Here is a 15,139-nt window from a genome sequence, read left to right on the forward strand (position 1 = left end):
AGAGGCTGGCCTCGAGCTTGCTATCCTCTTGCCTCAGCTTCCTGAGTTGCTAGGATTACAGATACATGCCACCATACCTGGCTCCAGTCAACACCTTTGTGAAGACATGGATGTTTGGACTCTTAGTCTACTGCCTATAAAGCTTTCTAAATCCAAGAAGGCTTTTGAGGCAGTGACATTTCCAATCTGAAATTAATTGTTGGTCTAAATTTGGACCCATTAGAGAAATGCCAATGACCACTGGGTTTTAATTTTTTGTTTCTGAACCACTAGTAAGTATTTTACAGTCACATTTAATAAATCCTCTTATTATTCTTCTTTTAAAATAATTCTTGAAATGTTTGAGCCTATTGCAGGGGATGAGAAAAAAGTAGAAGTAAAATTAAGAGTGGTGCTGAATGATTATTGAGTGATGTGGTCTGACAATATTTGCTAACTCCATGTCAACATAGCCAGATGGTTTAGTTTTTTTGTTTGTTTGTTTCAGTAACATCATCTGGTAACATGTTGCTAAAGAAATGGGCTAACTGGTATGACTTTTAGACCTCAACTTTAAAAATAAGGAAAGCTTTCAACAGGAAAAAAAAAAAAAAAAAAAAAGGCCTGTAACATTGGCACAAATTCATTGCCTATGGTGGCAAGATATATCATGGCAATAGTGCATGACATAGGAAACTGCTCACCTCATGGTGGTCAGGAAGTGAAACAGGAAAAGGTTGGGGTCCCAATATCCTCTTTTCCCCAATGACCTAACTTCCTTCTAGTAGGCCCTACTTCCTAAAGATTCAGCCACCTTCCAATAGTGTCACCTCAGGGACAAAGTCTTCAATGCCTGGCCTTAAGGGGACATTTAAAATCCAAACCATAACATTTTGAAAAATTACAGGTACTCTAAGCAGCAACTGAATAAGTTCCTGGAGGGAATAGACTGCACCTAAAATAGCACTCGCTACTTAATAGCTGCTCACAAACAACTTCACTCAAGTGACTTAAAAAGCTGATCTGTTTCTCTTAAATGCTGACTTTTGCTTATTGAAGTGCCATAGATAAAGTGACTCCCTTGACAACTAAAAATAAAGGGAAGAACTCTTTGCAGACCAGGTGCCATTACCTGGCACCCAGGTAATGAATAAATGTTAGCTGAACCGAACTAGGCATTTTGAAATGTGCTATTGCTATTCATATTCGACAAAATGGTTTAAATACAAACTGTTTAGAATGGCAAAAGGGAAAGGGGCATGTGGCTAGTTAAGGAAATTAAAAAGAAATAGAGAATAAATGGAATATTAAAACTTTGAAATTAAAAATAAAGAACCTTGTTATATATGCTTGAAATCTTCTGGCTTAGCAGGGAAGGGAGAGGGATGAGCTTTTAGGATCAAACAAGCCTATTCTTTAATCATATAACATCTCTTATTTTTGTGGCACGTGTTTGCTATAGGGAAACTGATATGAACAAGCTGCTTAACATGCTCAGGTAATTTTTTAAAGGCTGAATTTACCTCATATCATTCTTTTAAAACTTCTCAGCATGCATTCAAACATACCTCACAAATAAAACAGATTTTCTATCACTTAAGACAACAAAATGGTTACTGTGTAACAAGTTAGGCTTGTATTCCTGGCAACAGATCTAGTAAAGCATTAAACTCACCTCAAGTTCAACGAAATATTGTTTGGCCTACCAATAACTTCGAACCAATGAACTTAAAGAACTAATGCATAATGCAGGTTTCCCCATAATTTCCAAGGATTTCATGAATAAACTGGTTTTTCAGTAATATGGCATGATCCAAATGAAAGGCAAGCAAAGAATTACCATCCAAAAAGCAGTGAGATCTACTGATAAGCAATAGCTCAAATGGGCCTACATTCAGCCCTTAGAACAGAATTATGAAGCAGAAGCCACTTGTGCTCAATTACTAGAGAGGATATCAATTCAGTCTTTCCAGTACATCATTCTCACCCAGTCTAGACACATGTAAACTGCTGCCTACACTATCTAGCTGTGGAACTGATTCTGTCAGACTAGTTGGCCTTTCCTTTAAAAGGAGCGTAGAAGGAAATCAGACCCTCTTGAGACTAGGAAAAGCAGCAAAACAGACATATAGTACATGTGTCTGCAATGATAAGCTCTCAAGAAGATGTTCAATAGGCATATGACCTATGTAAGAACATGGCCAGTAGGCTAACTTTAAGTTGAGGGTTAAAGCAACACACACACAACTTAAAAGTGGGCTGTATTCATCCATATTGCATTTAAAGTTTTAAAAAAATGCCTTCTATTCAGTGTGTCCCAAAAGTCTCAGTGCAATTTTAAGATATTAGAGATGGGGATGAGTGTGGAAAGCTGACCCCTCTCTCAATCCCTAAAAGAAGGGTAGCTACAAGTGGTCTTGAGAAATTATCTAAAATGTGCAGCCCAAAATAAAAGAGACATTTTAAGGGGCTAGCCAACCTTCACGAAATTAAGTTAGGGGCCTCTGTTGAATAACCAAAAAGAAACTCTAATACAGAATCATAGTAATAGTGCTTGGAATGTGTTCAACTGGAAAAGTTTGGGCTGGAAATACTTGTTTAAGAAAAAAAACTACATCACCCCACCCTCCTTTACCAAGTAATCCAAGCCATCTTAAACTTTTATCATCTGACCACGCAAGATGTATTTCATTAAAAACTCTTTTCAGTTTGAACTACATCATCTCCATGAGAATAAACAAATTTTATTCAATGAACAAGTAGAAGGGATTCTTGAATCCTACTATAGTTCTTTGGTGTGAACTTATAGTTTTCTGTAAAAAGTTCAGAAAAGGATATCAGATAAAGTAAAAGGCTTTATTATTCAGGATCAGCTCAAAGTCTGACACTGACACAGGCAGGGATAATTATTATCTCATTACATTTGATCTTTGGCACCCATTTGAAGTACTAGTTTTCCAAGTGGGACATGTTACACCCAAAGGCTCTTGGCATTTTCTGACAGCCACGTTTACCCCAATTTCACTCCATAGTGCTGCCAGAAGATGTGCAGAGACACAAACAAAATCATCTACTTTACTGATCCTTTTTCAAGGATTTCCCTCCATTCTCCCCACTGGTTTTCAAAGCAAGAGTTAGCACTGGCAGGCATACTTTCCTAACACTCAAAAATTAAACACCAAATATAAGCAGATTTCTTAAATACTCAGAGTTAAGGCTATGGTGTGCTTGGTTTTGACTTTCCTTTACTCTGACTTCTCTTTATTTTTTTCCATAGAGAATCTATATTTAACCTATGTGGTCCTGGTGGTTACAAGCTTACTTTACAATTGCAAAACAATCAAAGAGTATGCATTAAGAATAGTTTTTAAAACCATTACAAAAGTAGGAATAAACTCTACACAGTCCTCTTAGATACTAATAAAATGAATTTCTTGTAACTGGAAGGAGAATCCCTTCCAAGTACAGACTAAATTCATAAAACTTCTTTCCATGAGGGTAAAAAGTGGCAATATGTAAAATCATGGTTCATTTAAAAATAAACAACGCACAATTGTTTTAAGGGAAGAAATGTTAAGGATATTTTGCATATTATTTAGAGTTAGTTAATTCATTCTCTGTATTAAATATCCAGAGGAAGTTCCATGTTTTTTTGGCTCAGGGCAAGACTAAAAGGTTGTTGCTTTTATGAACATGAAGAGAAAGATTTCATTCTTCAGGTTCTTGATTTTTGGTTCAGAGCTATCATATTTTATAGAAATACCAATAAGAAATTGTTACCTTTTCTTTAATTTTTAAAAAGATGCAGCCCCTAATGCTGAGGAATAAACCTAAATTAAAGCCCTAGCTTTATTGTATGATTACTGATTTTATAAAACATCTTCTATTTAAATGGTTAGAATCACAAACTATAGAAAGTGATGTTGGGTGATAACATACATAGCTTGGTAAAAATAAGGGAAACTTAAATCTCATATGGTAGATATATTTAGGAGAAAAAAGATGAACCCAGTTTCCTATTGTTGTTCTCCTAGTTTCTCCAAAGAGTTGACATTTATCGCTGCATTTACATAAAGACTTTTAAAAACACTTAAACACTATAAATGTATTTATCTGAATATCACATTTTTGCACATATTTAAAGAAAACCACAAAAGCACAGTGAAAAGATTATATATTTCAAACAAAAGTATAGTTTTTTGAGGCAGGACAGATCCAGGGATATTCCATAGAGTCCTTTAGCAGTTGGCCTTCACAGACAGGCCTTCTGCTGTGACTGCCAGGCACTTTCTACTATGCAAGGAAGTTTCAGGATGACAAGAGACATGTCCTGTTTTGTGCCTCTATGAGTTGGGATGTTATTATTGTAGAGAAGATGCATAATTTAAAAAAGTAAAGACTATTCATTCAAAATGCTACAAAAATGACAAATTTACTTTATGAAATTTAAACACAGCACTTACTCTGAGGAAGCTGCATATACACTAGGTAGTATACCAGATTAGGTACATTGTTCAGAGTTGAAAGATTTTTCTCAAAAAAATGAAAGGATGGCAGCTTTCTTAAAGACCAGAATTATGAAGTCACTGTCTTTGCACCTTGTTTTAGTGGAATCAAGTTCAGTTAACTCACTCAGATTAGAATTTACAATTCTGTTGAGTGTTCAGGACTACAGAAGTCATCTTGGGACTTTCTATGGAAGTAGGTACAGATTTTCCTCATGGAGTTGGGAGTAATGGTAACCTAGAAGAAGAAAATTTAGATTTCAGAGACTTCCTAGGATAAAATCCAAAGTTACCTAGCACATTAGCACTAACTGTATATTAATTTAAGATGCCTAGAAATTTGACTATTTTAATAAGCCAGCTTTTTAATCCCAACTACTTTTGATGGCAATGTCTTTTTGGTTGATTTATAATGAAATAGTAAAATTTTAATAAATAATATGCAAGAAAAGCATAGATTTTTTTAATGAGAACAGAAAATATTTACCAGTTAAATCTCCTAAAAGGAATTGAAGTGGTTATAATTATTAACCTCTTTGAAATAAATGTAGCCTATAAACCAGACTATTCTATATTATCATTGTATAAAGAGAAAAAAATTATTGTATTTTTTTTGTGGTGCTGGGGATTGAACCCAGGACATTGTACATGCTAAGCAGGTGCTCTACCACTGAGCTAAATCCCTAGCCCCAAATTCTTAAAAAAAAAAAATCTTCAAAAAATTAATAAATGCAGGGCTGGGGATGTGGCTCAAGCGGTAGCACGCTCGCCTGGCATGCGTGCGGCCCGGGTTCGATCCTCAGCACCATATACAAACAAAGATGTTGTGTCCGTGGAAAACGAAAATAAATAAATATTTTTTTAAAAAAAATTCTCTCTCTCTCTCGTTATACATATTAAAAGCTGTCAAATATTTCCGATTTGTTTTTTCTTAAATTATGGAATATGTTTCATGATAATGTGTACAGGATATGAATACTTACTACCTAGCTTACACCCTTTAAAAGGGCAGATGTTGCTGATCTTGATTCCTGGATTGGATTTCAATCATCCTATCACCTACTTCTAACACAGAAGAGATCATAAAGCACAGTGGAAACTTCCTTAACCCACATCCCCTTAACCTGCAAATTCACAGGCATTTTCTATTCCTTCTGACTGGTGCTTTTAGCTCACCTAATTTTCACAGCTTCTTTTGCGTCTACCATTTTAAGTCAATATGCTTTTCAAGGTTCTGCCAACAGTATCTGTTACTGACATTATCTATTTTAAATATTATGTCAAACAATGAAATTTGAGTCCTAAAATGGTAAGTAAAATTATGCTGCATTACTGAATATTTAAAAGAGTAGATATAGGCGGTAAGAACAATGGTGTGGTCAAGATAACTAGAAAAAATTGGGGAGAAGTCATAAAAATCTAGGATTTGGTACTTTACTTGCTTTGTAAGAATCTAAACTTCACCTTAAATAACCATAAAATGTAATTACAAACTGAAAATCTACTTATGGATGTTGGCAACTTTCCCAAGAATATCAGCTATATTGACTTTAAAAAAAAAAAAAAAAAAAAAGGACAGCATATCTATCTAATAGGAAAGGAGAGATACTTCTGAATTGATATTTGATATCCTGGAGCACAAGGAAGGGTTTAGCAAATCTGGCAACAAGACTGAGAGTATAAACCTTGAGAGGAGGGATTTTAATGGAAGTAAACAGGATTGCCAGATACAATGACAGTATACCCAGTTATATTTCAATTTCAGATAAATAATTTTTGGGTAAAAAATCTGTAATATAAATAAGTTCCATGCAAAATTTGTACTGTATTTTTATGTGCTAAATTTGGCAACTCTAAGGATAAATTTGCTTTCTTTTCTTTTAAGCATTTTGACTTGAGATCTGTATCTGGCCCCTCTTCAAGTTAAGAAATATAACTTCTACATCACTTCTTACTTACCGGGCCTGGTGATGTCTTTCCACTCTGTCTCCTGGAATTGGGTGTCTGGGATGATGGACTTCGTGGAGATGAATTCTCAGCCTTGCGTTTGGCTGCCATGGCCAACAACCAGTTTTTATTCTCTGGGGAGCTATTTTCTTTGCCTACCACTTCAGACCCTTCTCCACAAGGTCTCAAAGGAAGAGGCAGTGTTCCACAGTTTTCTGTAGTATAAGGACTGACAGGAGAAGGAGGTTCTGAGATACTTGTACCAGCTCCTTCAACTTTGCTTGATTTGGTAGAACTTACAGAGTCCTTACTAAGGTCTTCCTGGTTACCAGTAAGGCAGCACAGATCCAAATGAAGATTTTCAACTTGGCCATCAAGCTCAGTCACACAATTGCAACTCTTCACACACTTTTGTTTCACACTCTCCAGACAGCTTGAGTCTAGCCGCCTCTTCACTCTATTTCTAGACTCAGAACAAGCATCTCCTTGGGATGACTTCTGGCTCACAGGAATGAGAGCTTTTCTTGGAGACATGATCTTTGTTTCAGAAGCAGGTGGAGTGATGGGTGGTGATGAGGAAGGTGTTCGGGTCACCCAGTTTCTAATTGACATCTTAAAAGATGAGAGTGGTTTGGGAGAGACAGAATTGACAGAGCCTCTTCTGCTGATGGGAGACCGGGTCTTGGCAGGAGGAGTTTTAATAGAGAATGTGGGAGTATTTGAAGGAAGAGGAAGGTCTCCCGCACAGCTTGGAGCACACGCTGCAGATGATGGGGAGGAAATAGACGGACTGCTCTTTACTCTGGGGACTTTGGCAGGAGTACTCTGGCTACTCGTTACTGTTACTGAAAAACGAAGAGAAGAACATGAAAATCAGAAAGCTAAATATTCTTACCAAGAAAAATTGCAGCTCATTTAATCATCCAAGGGTTGATTTGCTAGTAAGTTATATATGTCATTCGATTCCTACTACATATGCCCTTTTAGCATTTTCCTTTCCTGTCCTGCCAGCTTCCCAATTAGCCTGTTGTAAAACATACACTTTTAAAAACCTACAGAAAAATACAGGGGCTGGGGTTGTGGCTCAGCGATAGAGCACTCGTCTAGCACATGCCAGGCACTGGGTTCAAACCTCAGCACCACATAAAACTAAATAAATGAATGTCCAACTACAACTAAAAAAAAAAATATATATATATATATATATTTTTTTTTTAAAAAGCACAGAAAAATACAAAGAAAAATTTCAAAGCACCCAAGCATTTTTATATTTGTGTATGTGATATATATTATACACCTGATAACCTTAACAAGTAAGTGATGGAATTTCTTCTGGTCAAGATAAAAACTACCTTCATTCAACAGATAAGGAAAGATGTCAGTTACAAATGATCTGCCCAGGTCACATAGTAAGTAATCATGCCAGGTTTTAAACCTGTGCATTTCTGTTGAAGAGCCCCTGTGCAGTGCCTCTTGCCTGCATCAATAAATAAAGAGTATATACAAGAATGCCAATGGTAGCTTCACATATGAAACTGAAATTTCATTAATAACCCCCCAGCTTAGTTTACAAATGATTATTTTCCATAAGTCAAAGAATGCCAAAGAACATTCAGACTCTCAATCCTTGCTATCTGTTAAACAAAATCAAACTTAGTGAACAGGTCTCTTCTCTATTTGTCCTTGTCCCTTTGTTTACACACAACTTTAAGTATTTTGGACACATTCTTATCATCATGATTCTTCCCTCAGACTTTACTTTACAACAGATGACACTCTATTTTCTGTTTCTTTCTTTAGTCTTCTAGATTTCTGAAACAATGTTTCTGTCTTCAAATAACAAGAAATGACATCTATTCATTTTTTAGTCACAAAGTCTTTGAATTGTAACTCAGACATTTAATTGAGCTTAATTACTAAACTGCATTTATATGCAACTCCTTTTAGGATGGGCTGATATAAAAATGCAAGAATATAAAGATTTGCAAGTACTATCTTTAGTAAGTTTATTAGCCTGTCCTTTATATCCTATGTTTTTCACTACTTGAGCAGTCTTGCCTTGGGACAGAGAAATTCTACAAATTGAAGATTGTCTAAATTTTTTTCATCGATCACACATTTAGAACTAGCCAAAGTGATCCTGCTTCTTCATTGAAGATCACTATTGGAAAACCTCATTTTGTCAAATGTGCTACAAAAGGACTTCTTAACAGTGACCCATCCATGGAGCCCTATTTCAGTCCTCACATTCCTGTTCCAAAGCTTGATTACCATTATATTTCAGTAGAAAAGGAAGTTTTCACTTGCTGCATTCCTCAGGGCAGGTCAATAGCCACTGCACTGCTGCCACAGTCAATTGTTCCCTTTAAATGGGTCGAAGGGTATTTAGGACAAAAAGTCCTAAAATAGTGCAGGTCTTACTTACAATAGATCATTTCTAAGGCAGGAGTAGGGCAGAAGGAAAAGACACAGGGACAAATCAGTTACCTAAGTTTCTTATACTTGCACGACACACATTGGAAGTGTTTACTAATGGCTAGCAGATATCTGATGTGTTGGTAAGTTGGGTCATTTTCTCATTTTTCAGAATATTATGACCCTGAGTGGGGGGAATCAAAGAAAAGATTTTGTTAACTTTGAAGGTCAGAAAAATTGGGGGTTAAATTTAAATATATATATATATATATATATTTTTTTTTAGAATGTATTTTTTTTTTAGTTGTTGATGGACCTTTATTTTATTCATATATTTATATGCCGTGCTGAGGATTGAACCCACTGCCTCACACATGCTAGGCAACTGATCCACCTCTAAGCCACAATGCCAGCCCCTAGAATGTATTTTTTTTTATTTGTTCTTTTTAGTTATACAATAGAATGTATTTTGACATATCATCTGTACATGGAGTATAATTTCCCATTTTTGTGGTTGTACTGATGTGGACTTATGCTGATCATGTACTCATATATGAACTCTTAAAGAGTAAGTAGATGATAGAAGATTGAAAATTTAAACAGTATAAATGGGGAAAGTGAAAAAAGCAAATTTTTAGTTCTTTTTTCAACCTTTTCATTTCACTCTTATATTCTTGGTGGTTCACAATTTTCTATGTGCTTGTTATTGGTGCATACAAAACTATACCTTAAAAACCTAATCAACTTAATGAATTAAATTATATAGTACATGTTTTGCAACTTGCACTTATATCTTTATATCTCTTCACACAAGTATACATAGATGTGCTGCATTCTAACAAGTATAGTATGTCACTATATTGGCCTATATATTTAAAAATGACACGCCATTTAGTTTTTCACCTACTTAAATGGATCAATCCCTTATAAACCTTGTATGAGATCTGAAGACAAAGTATAGACTGGCAAGGCACACATTGGGAGTGTTTACTAATGGCCAGCAGATATCTAGCCTAAAGGCTTCCTGAAAGCCAGTTCCTTTGAGGAATTGTAAAGAGCTTGCTAATTATCAATTTGCAGCTTCCTTCTATAAAATTAGCCATCTGACCACAGCCTACTTTTCCAAACTTATACTATACTACTTTAGGGTCCTATTACAAGACACTACTTGCTGCTTCCTGAACAAGCTGTGTACTGTGGCATCTGTCTTTGCTCATGTGGTTTTCCTGGCCCCTTCTTGTCAGGCAAAAATTCTCCTGTTTAAAGGCTCTGATGATAATAATGTTAACTCCATTGTGAAGTGTTCACAAACTTCTTTCTACTCTTCAGAGGAAGTGAGTTCTCAGAACCCTCCTTTAGAACAGTTAGAAGAAATGTTTACAATGTACTATAGTTTTTACATCTGCCTCCTAGATTGTGAACTAAGAGGGGGAGGTAATGATGATTTACTCATCTCTAGGCCCAGTGCTCCTATATTTACTAACAAGGAACTGTTAAACAATATCAAATTTCATTACTGCTGAGAAGGATAATGGTGAGAGCCTAGGCATTAGAAAACTGTCTCTTAATTATCTTGCTGACTTAATTCCAGCAAGCACTTAAGATAGAACAGGTAAGGTTTACTTTTCTTTAACATTAGGATAAACATCTTTGTCATTCAATAATTCCTACTCCAGAGGTTTTCAATCCTGGCTACAAGACAACAGACTTGAAGCTTTATAAAAATGCAGGTACTTAGCCTCCACCCCAGTCCCAATGATCAAATCATTGGGGACATATAAACTTTAGAATCCTCAGAAATGGTTCTGATGTCCAGTAAAGATTGAGACCACTGGCTTCAATAGTGCTATGGTATCTACAACTGAACCACACTGAAAGAAGAGGAAGTGACAGAGCAGGTACTGTCTGGGAAAAATAGGGCAGAGAGAAGACAGGCTGTGCGTTGGCACTTAAAGTCTTCCAGTTAGTGTGTTAAAATGGCCAGAAGAGAAGATAATACAGCCCAGGACAGCAATGAAGGACTAGAGTGTTAATTAGTAGCTTGGAAAGCAGAGGAACATAATTTTCAAAACAATGTGGTTAGCAGCAGCCAATCTGTTGCCAGAAGCTGCCTAGAGGGTCAAATGGCCAGTGTGCCAGCCTTTGGCACCCATGTCAGGTCTATAGTGTTCTTCAGTGTAACCATTACCCCAAAATGGAGAAATCTAGGCATAACTCCTGGTTTAGTCTCAACTTGAACTTTGCTCTGCTAGGTCATAAAGGAGGCAGTAGTGCAGAGTACTTCTGAGCAGCTGCTTTAGAATCAGCAAAGGTTGGTTCTACTACAACTTCACAGCTGTGTGATCTGAGGAAAGTCTAACTTGATCTTCAGTTTCAATTATTTTGGGAATTAAATAATATAATCCAAGCAAGTCCTTAGAACAACTATGTGAAGACTCAATAATGGCTAAATATTTTTGTTATTATGGTCTAAATTTGGTTGTGTAACATTTTTGGTGACTTGGTTTCTAAAACTAAGAATAATTAATGATAAACTAAAAATATCTAGTTTTTTCATCATAAATTTTAAAAGTGATTATAGCTGTTAACATAAGAATTCCACTGCTGGTGAACTATTTTAATAGGAAAAGGGGACCCTAAATTCAGGGAGAGAAAAAAAACAACTTTTAACAAAATATTGAAAAAAAATATGTATTTCATGTATCATCTTTTTGAAACACTACTTAAAATATTCCACATTTATTTAGTGGAATACTTTAAGTAGTGTTGCAAAAAGATAATACATGAAATGCATAAAAAACATCAAGCTCAGTGGAAAAAGTCTCAAATCAAAATGTAGATACAGTAAAACTATGGTTCTGCAAAACAAGGGGAAAATATCAAGAAATATTTGGAAATGTACTTAAAATTAAGTGTTGAGTGATGGGAAGGGATACTAATGGCATTTTTCCTCATATAATTTTTCTCTTTCAGACTGTCCAAAATTAGAGAAGTATAGATAATGACAGGTGGCAGAAAGATACTCCAAGTTCATGGATGAGAAGATTTAACATTGCTAAGATGGCCCTACTCTGAAAACTGAGCTATAGAATCAATGTAATCCCTATCAAAATTTAGCTGGATATTTTGCAGAAACTGACAAGCTGATCCTAAAATTTGTATTGAAAAAACCCCACAATAGTCAACGCAATTCTGAAAAAGAAAATTAAAAGGACTTCTAGGTCTCAAGCCTAGTACTAAGCTATAGTAATCAAGTCAATGCAATATGAGGATAAACATATAGATTAATGAAACCGAATTCAGAGCTCAAAAATAAACCCACAAGGCTGGGGTTGTGGCTCAGTGATAGAGTGCTCGCCACACACATTCAAGACCCTGGGTTCGATCCTCAGCACCACATAAAAATAAATAAGTGAAATAAAGGTATTGTGTCTAACTACAACTACAAAATAATTTTTTTTTTTTTTTTAAATAAACCCACATATTCATGGTCAATTGATTTTTGACAAGGGTTTCAAGACAATCCAATAAGGTAAAAAATAATCTTGGGCTCGGTAACATACGCCTATAATCTCAGCAGCTCAGGAGGCTGAGACAGGAGGATGGGATCGAGAGTTCAAAGCCAGCCTCAGCAAAAGTGAGGCACTAAGCAACTCAGTGAGATCCCATCTCTAAATAAAATACAAAATAGGGATGGGGATGTGGCTCAGTGGTTAAAGGCCCCTGAATTCAATCCCCAATACACCTGAATTCAATCCCCAATACACCCCCCCCCCCAAAAAAAAACAAAGAATAATCTCTTGATGCTAAAAAGTTGGATATCCACATACAAAAAAATTGAATCTGGATTCCTACCTCACCTCATACACAAAAATAAACTCAAAGTGAATCAGACCTAAAACTAAAAAAAAAATTAGAAAGTTTTGTATACATCAAAGGACACCATCAAGAAAGTAAAGACAGGGGCTGGTGTTATGGCTCAGTGGTAGAGCACTGCCTAGCACGTGTGAGGCACTGGGTTTAATTCTCAGCACAGCATATAAATAAAATAAAGGTCCATTGACAACTAAAAAAATAAATAAAAATAAAAATAAAAGATGTAAAGACAACCTAAAGAATAAGATAATATATGAAAATCACTATACAATGTGGGATTCCATCTAGAATATATAAAGAATGCTTACAGGTCAGCATTAGAGAGACAAATGACCCAATTAAAATATGGGCAAAAGACTTACAGAGGCATCTCATCAAAGAAAATATGCCAATAAACACGTGAAAAGATGTTCAAGATCACTGGCCATCATAAAATGCAAATAAAAACCAAAACAGGACATCAATTCATACCACTAGGATGAATATAATAAAGAAGATAAATAGTAACAAGTATTGGCAAGGATACAGAAAAACTGAACCCTCATTTTGGGTGTTGAAAATATTCTAGAATTAGATTGTGTCGATGACTTCACAACTCTGAATATACTAAAACCAACTGAATTTTATCTTGCTAATCACAAGTATGACTCTACATTAGGAGAATGAGAGTGTACAGGTTTGATAGTGGTGGGCCAAAGTAAATAAAGTCATAAAGCAAATAAACTAACATATAAGACTGAAAACTGCAAAAAACACATAGAATTACACGTTTGTTAGAGGTATAGACAAACATATATATTAAAGAATCAGTTAAAAGATATTAAAGTTGTTGCCTCTGGGAATAGGAAATTATAGATTTGGGAATCTGGGGACTGCCTGCTGTTTTTCTTATTCATGTAGGTAGAATTAGTTTTCTTATTAAACTGTAATACCAAAATAAAAATTTAAGAAAACAAAAACTTTTTTTTTTTTTTTTTTTTGGTACCAGGGATTCAACCCAGGGGCACTTAAAACCACTGAGCCACATCCCCAGCCCTTTTTTTTGAGAGATAGGGTCTCATTGAGTTTGCTTAGGACCTCGCTAAGTTGCTGAGTCTGGCTTTGAACTCGTAATCCTCTGCCTCAGCCTCCAGGGTGGCTGGGATTATTATTATTATTATTATTATTATTATTTTATTTTATTTTTTTTGTAGCTGTACACAATAACATTTATTTATTTATTTATTACTCTTATGTGGTGCTGAGGATCAAACCCAGGGCCTTGCATGTGTGAGGTGAGTGCTCTACCACTGAGCCATAACTCCAGCCCCAATAAATAGCGATTTTTAAAGACATTACAGAAAGTAGATGGAGAACAAAAGACTCCTCTGAAGTCTAGTTCTGCATCCTGTAGGTGACTAAATAAATCATTAGAAAAATAAACCTATATTTTCCCTGTCTCACATTCAACTCTTCAATAACCTTAGGCCTTGATGTCTCTTTTAGTTTATTATTGTACATTTATTGAAACATGAAGATCCCTGTTACATAGGGTGGCTCAGTGCTTGAAAATTTTTGCTCTTTGTTCATTGTTATTTTCATCAACATATTCCCTGACAATTTTTGGTGTCAGCAAAATCCACATACATGATCTGCTTAATATCTTGGTTTCTCAATTTCTTGACATCCTTCTACAATTATCTTGTTCTTTTACTCACCTGCCATTTATTTCTTGATTTTAAATCCACCATTATCTTAATTTTGATCATCCCACTCCCTTTTGTATTCCAATTCCAATAATCTTTCATTCTTGGGGTCTCTTAATCCATTGATAGAACCACTTTTATACTGTCCCTTTTCTCCACTATATCTTCAATTGCCTCCTTTGCCGGGTTAAATCATATAGTAAATCATCATAATCATCCTTTCTTGTCACTCTCAACTTCTTTGCTTACTTCCTAATACTTGCTTTGCTCAACCAACTCCCTAGTTAACTCCAACTCTTAGTATACCTTTACCTACACAGAAAATATAACCATGTTGAATGCTTGCTTTCAATTAATGACTGAGTCTCAAGTTGACTCTTAGCACTTAATAATCATAGTTCTCTGGTCCATTTACTCTTCTAATCTCTGACTATTCCAGATTTATGTCCTCAAATTTCTACCACCTAATCCTTCATCTTTATTCTTAGGTGATAACTCTCTTACTTCACTGAGAAAGTCATCAGAACAAAAGAAAACTTTTATAAGTCTGACTATCCCATCTTTCCACCTTTTTTCACTATGCTTGCATATTTTTTTCTCTCCATTCACTATGGATCAACTAATCCTCCATGCTCTTGGCACAAGCCTATATCTTATACTTGTGTATTAGCACCTCCTTCATGCTTACTGAAAGACTGTTTCAGCAAACTTCCCTGCATTAATTTCCCCCCC

The 15,139-nt window shown here is 35.5% G+C and overlaps 1 protein-coding gene across 3 annotated transcripts in view; it reads right to left on the bottom strand.

The window, feature by feature from the left end:
- Nucleotides 1–15,139, bottom strand: part of Dtl (denticleless E3 ubiquitin protein ligase homolog) — a 61,587-nt gene that overhangs the window by 17,007 nt on the left and 29,441 nt on the right. For 2 of the 3 annotated variants that reach the window (XM_071600098.1, XM_027934760.2), the window contains exons 14-15: nucleotides 6,444–7,276; nucleotides 4,137–4,722 (exon numbers count right to left, since the gene is read on the bottom strand). In XM_071600098.1, the coding sequence (XP_071456199.1) occupies nucleotides 4,624–4,722; nucleotides 6,444–7,276 (932 nt within the window). In that variant the 3' untranslated portion in view covers nucleotides 4,137–4,623. Of the gene's footprint in view, nucleotides 1–4,136; nucleotides 4,723–6,443; nucleotides 7,277–15,139 lie in introns of those variants that run through there. The other variant, XM_071600097.1, reaches the window with a different exon arrangement.

Source organism: Marmota flaviventris, chromosome 12 (genome assembly GCF_047511675.1).
Source record: "Marmota flaviventris isolate mMarFla1 chromosome 12, mMarFla1.hap1, whole genome shotgun sequence".
Lineage (NCBI taxonomy): Eukaryota > Metazoa > Chordata > Mammalia > Rodentia > Sciuridae > Marmota > Marmota flaviventris.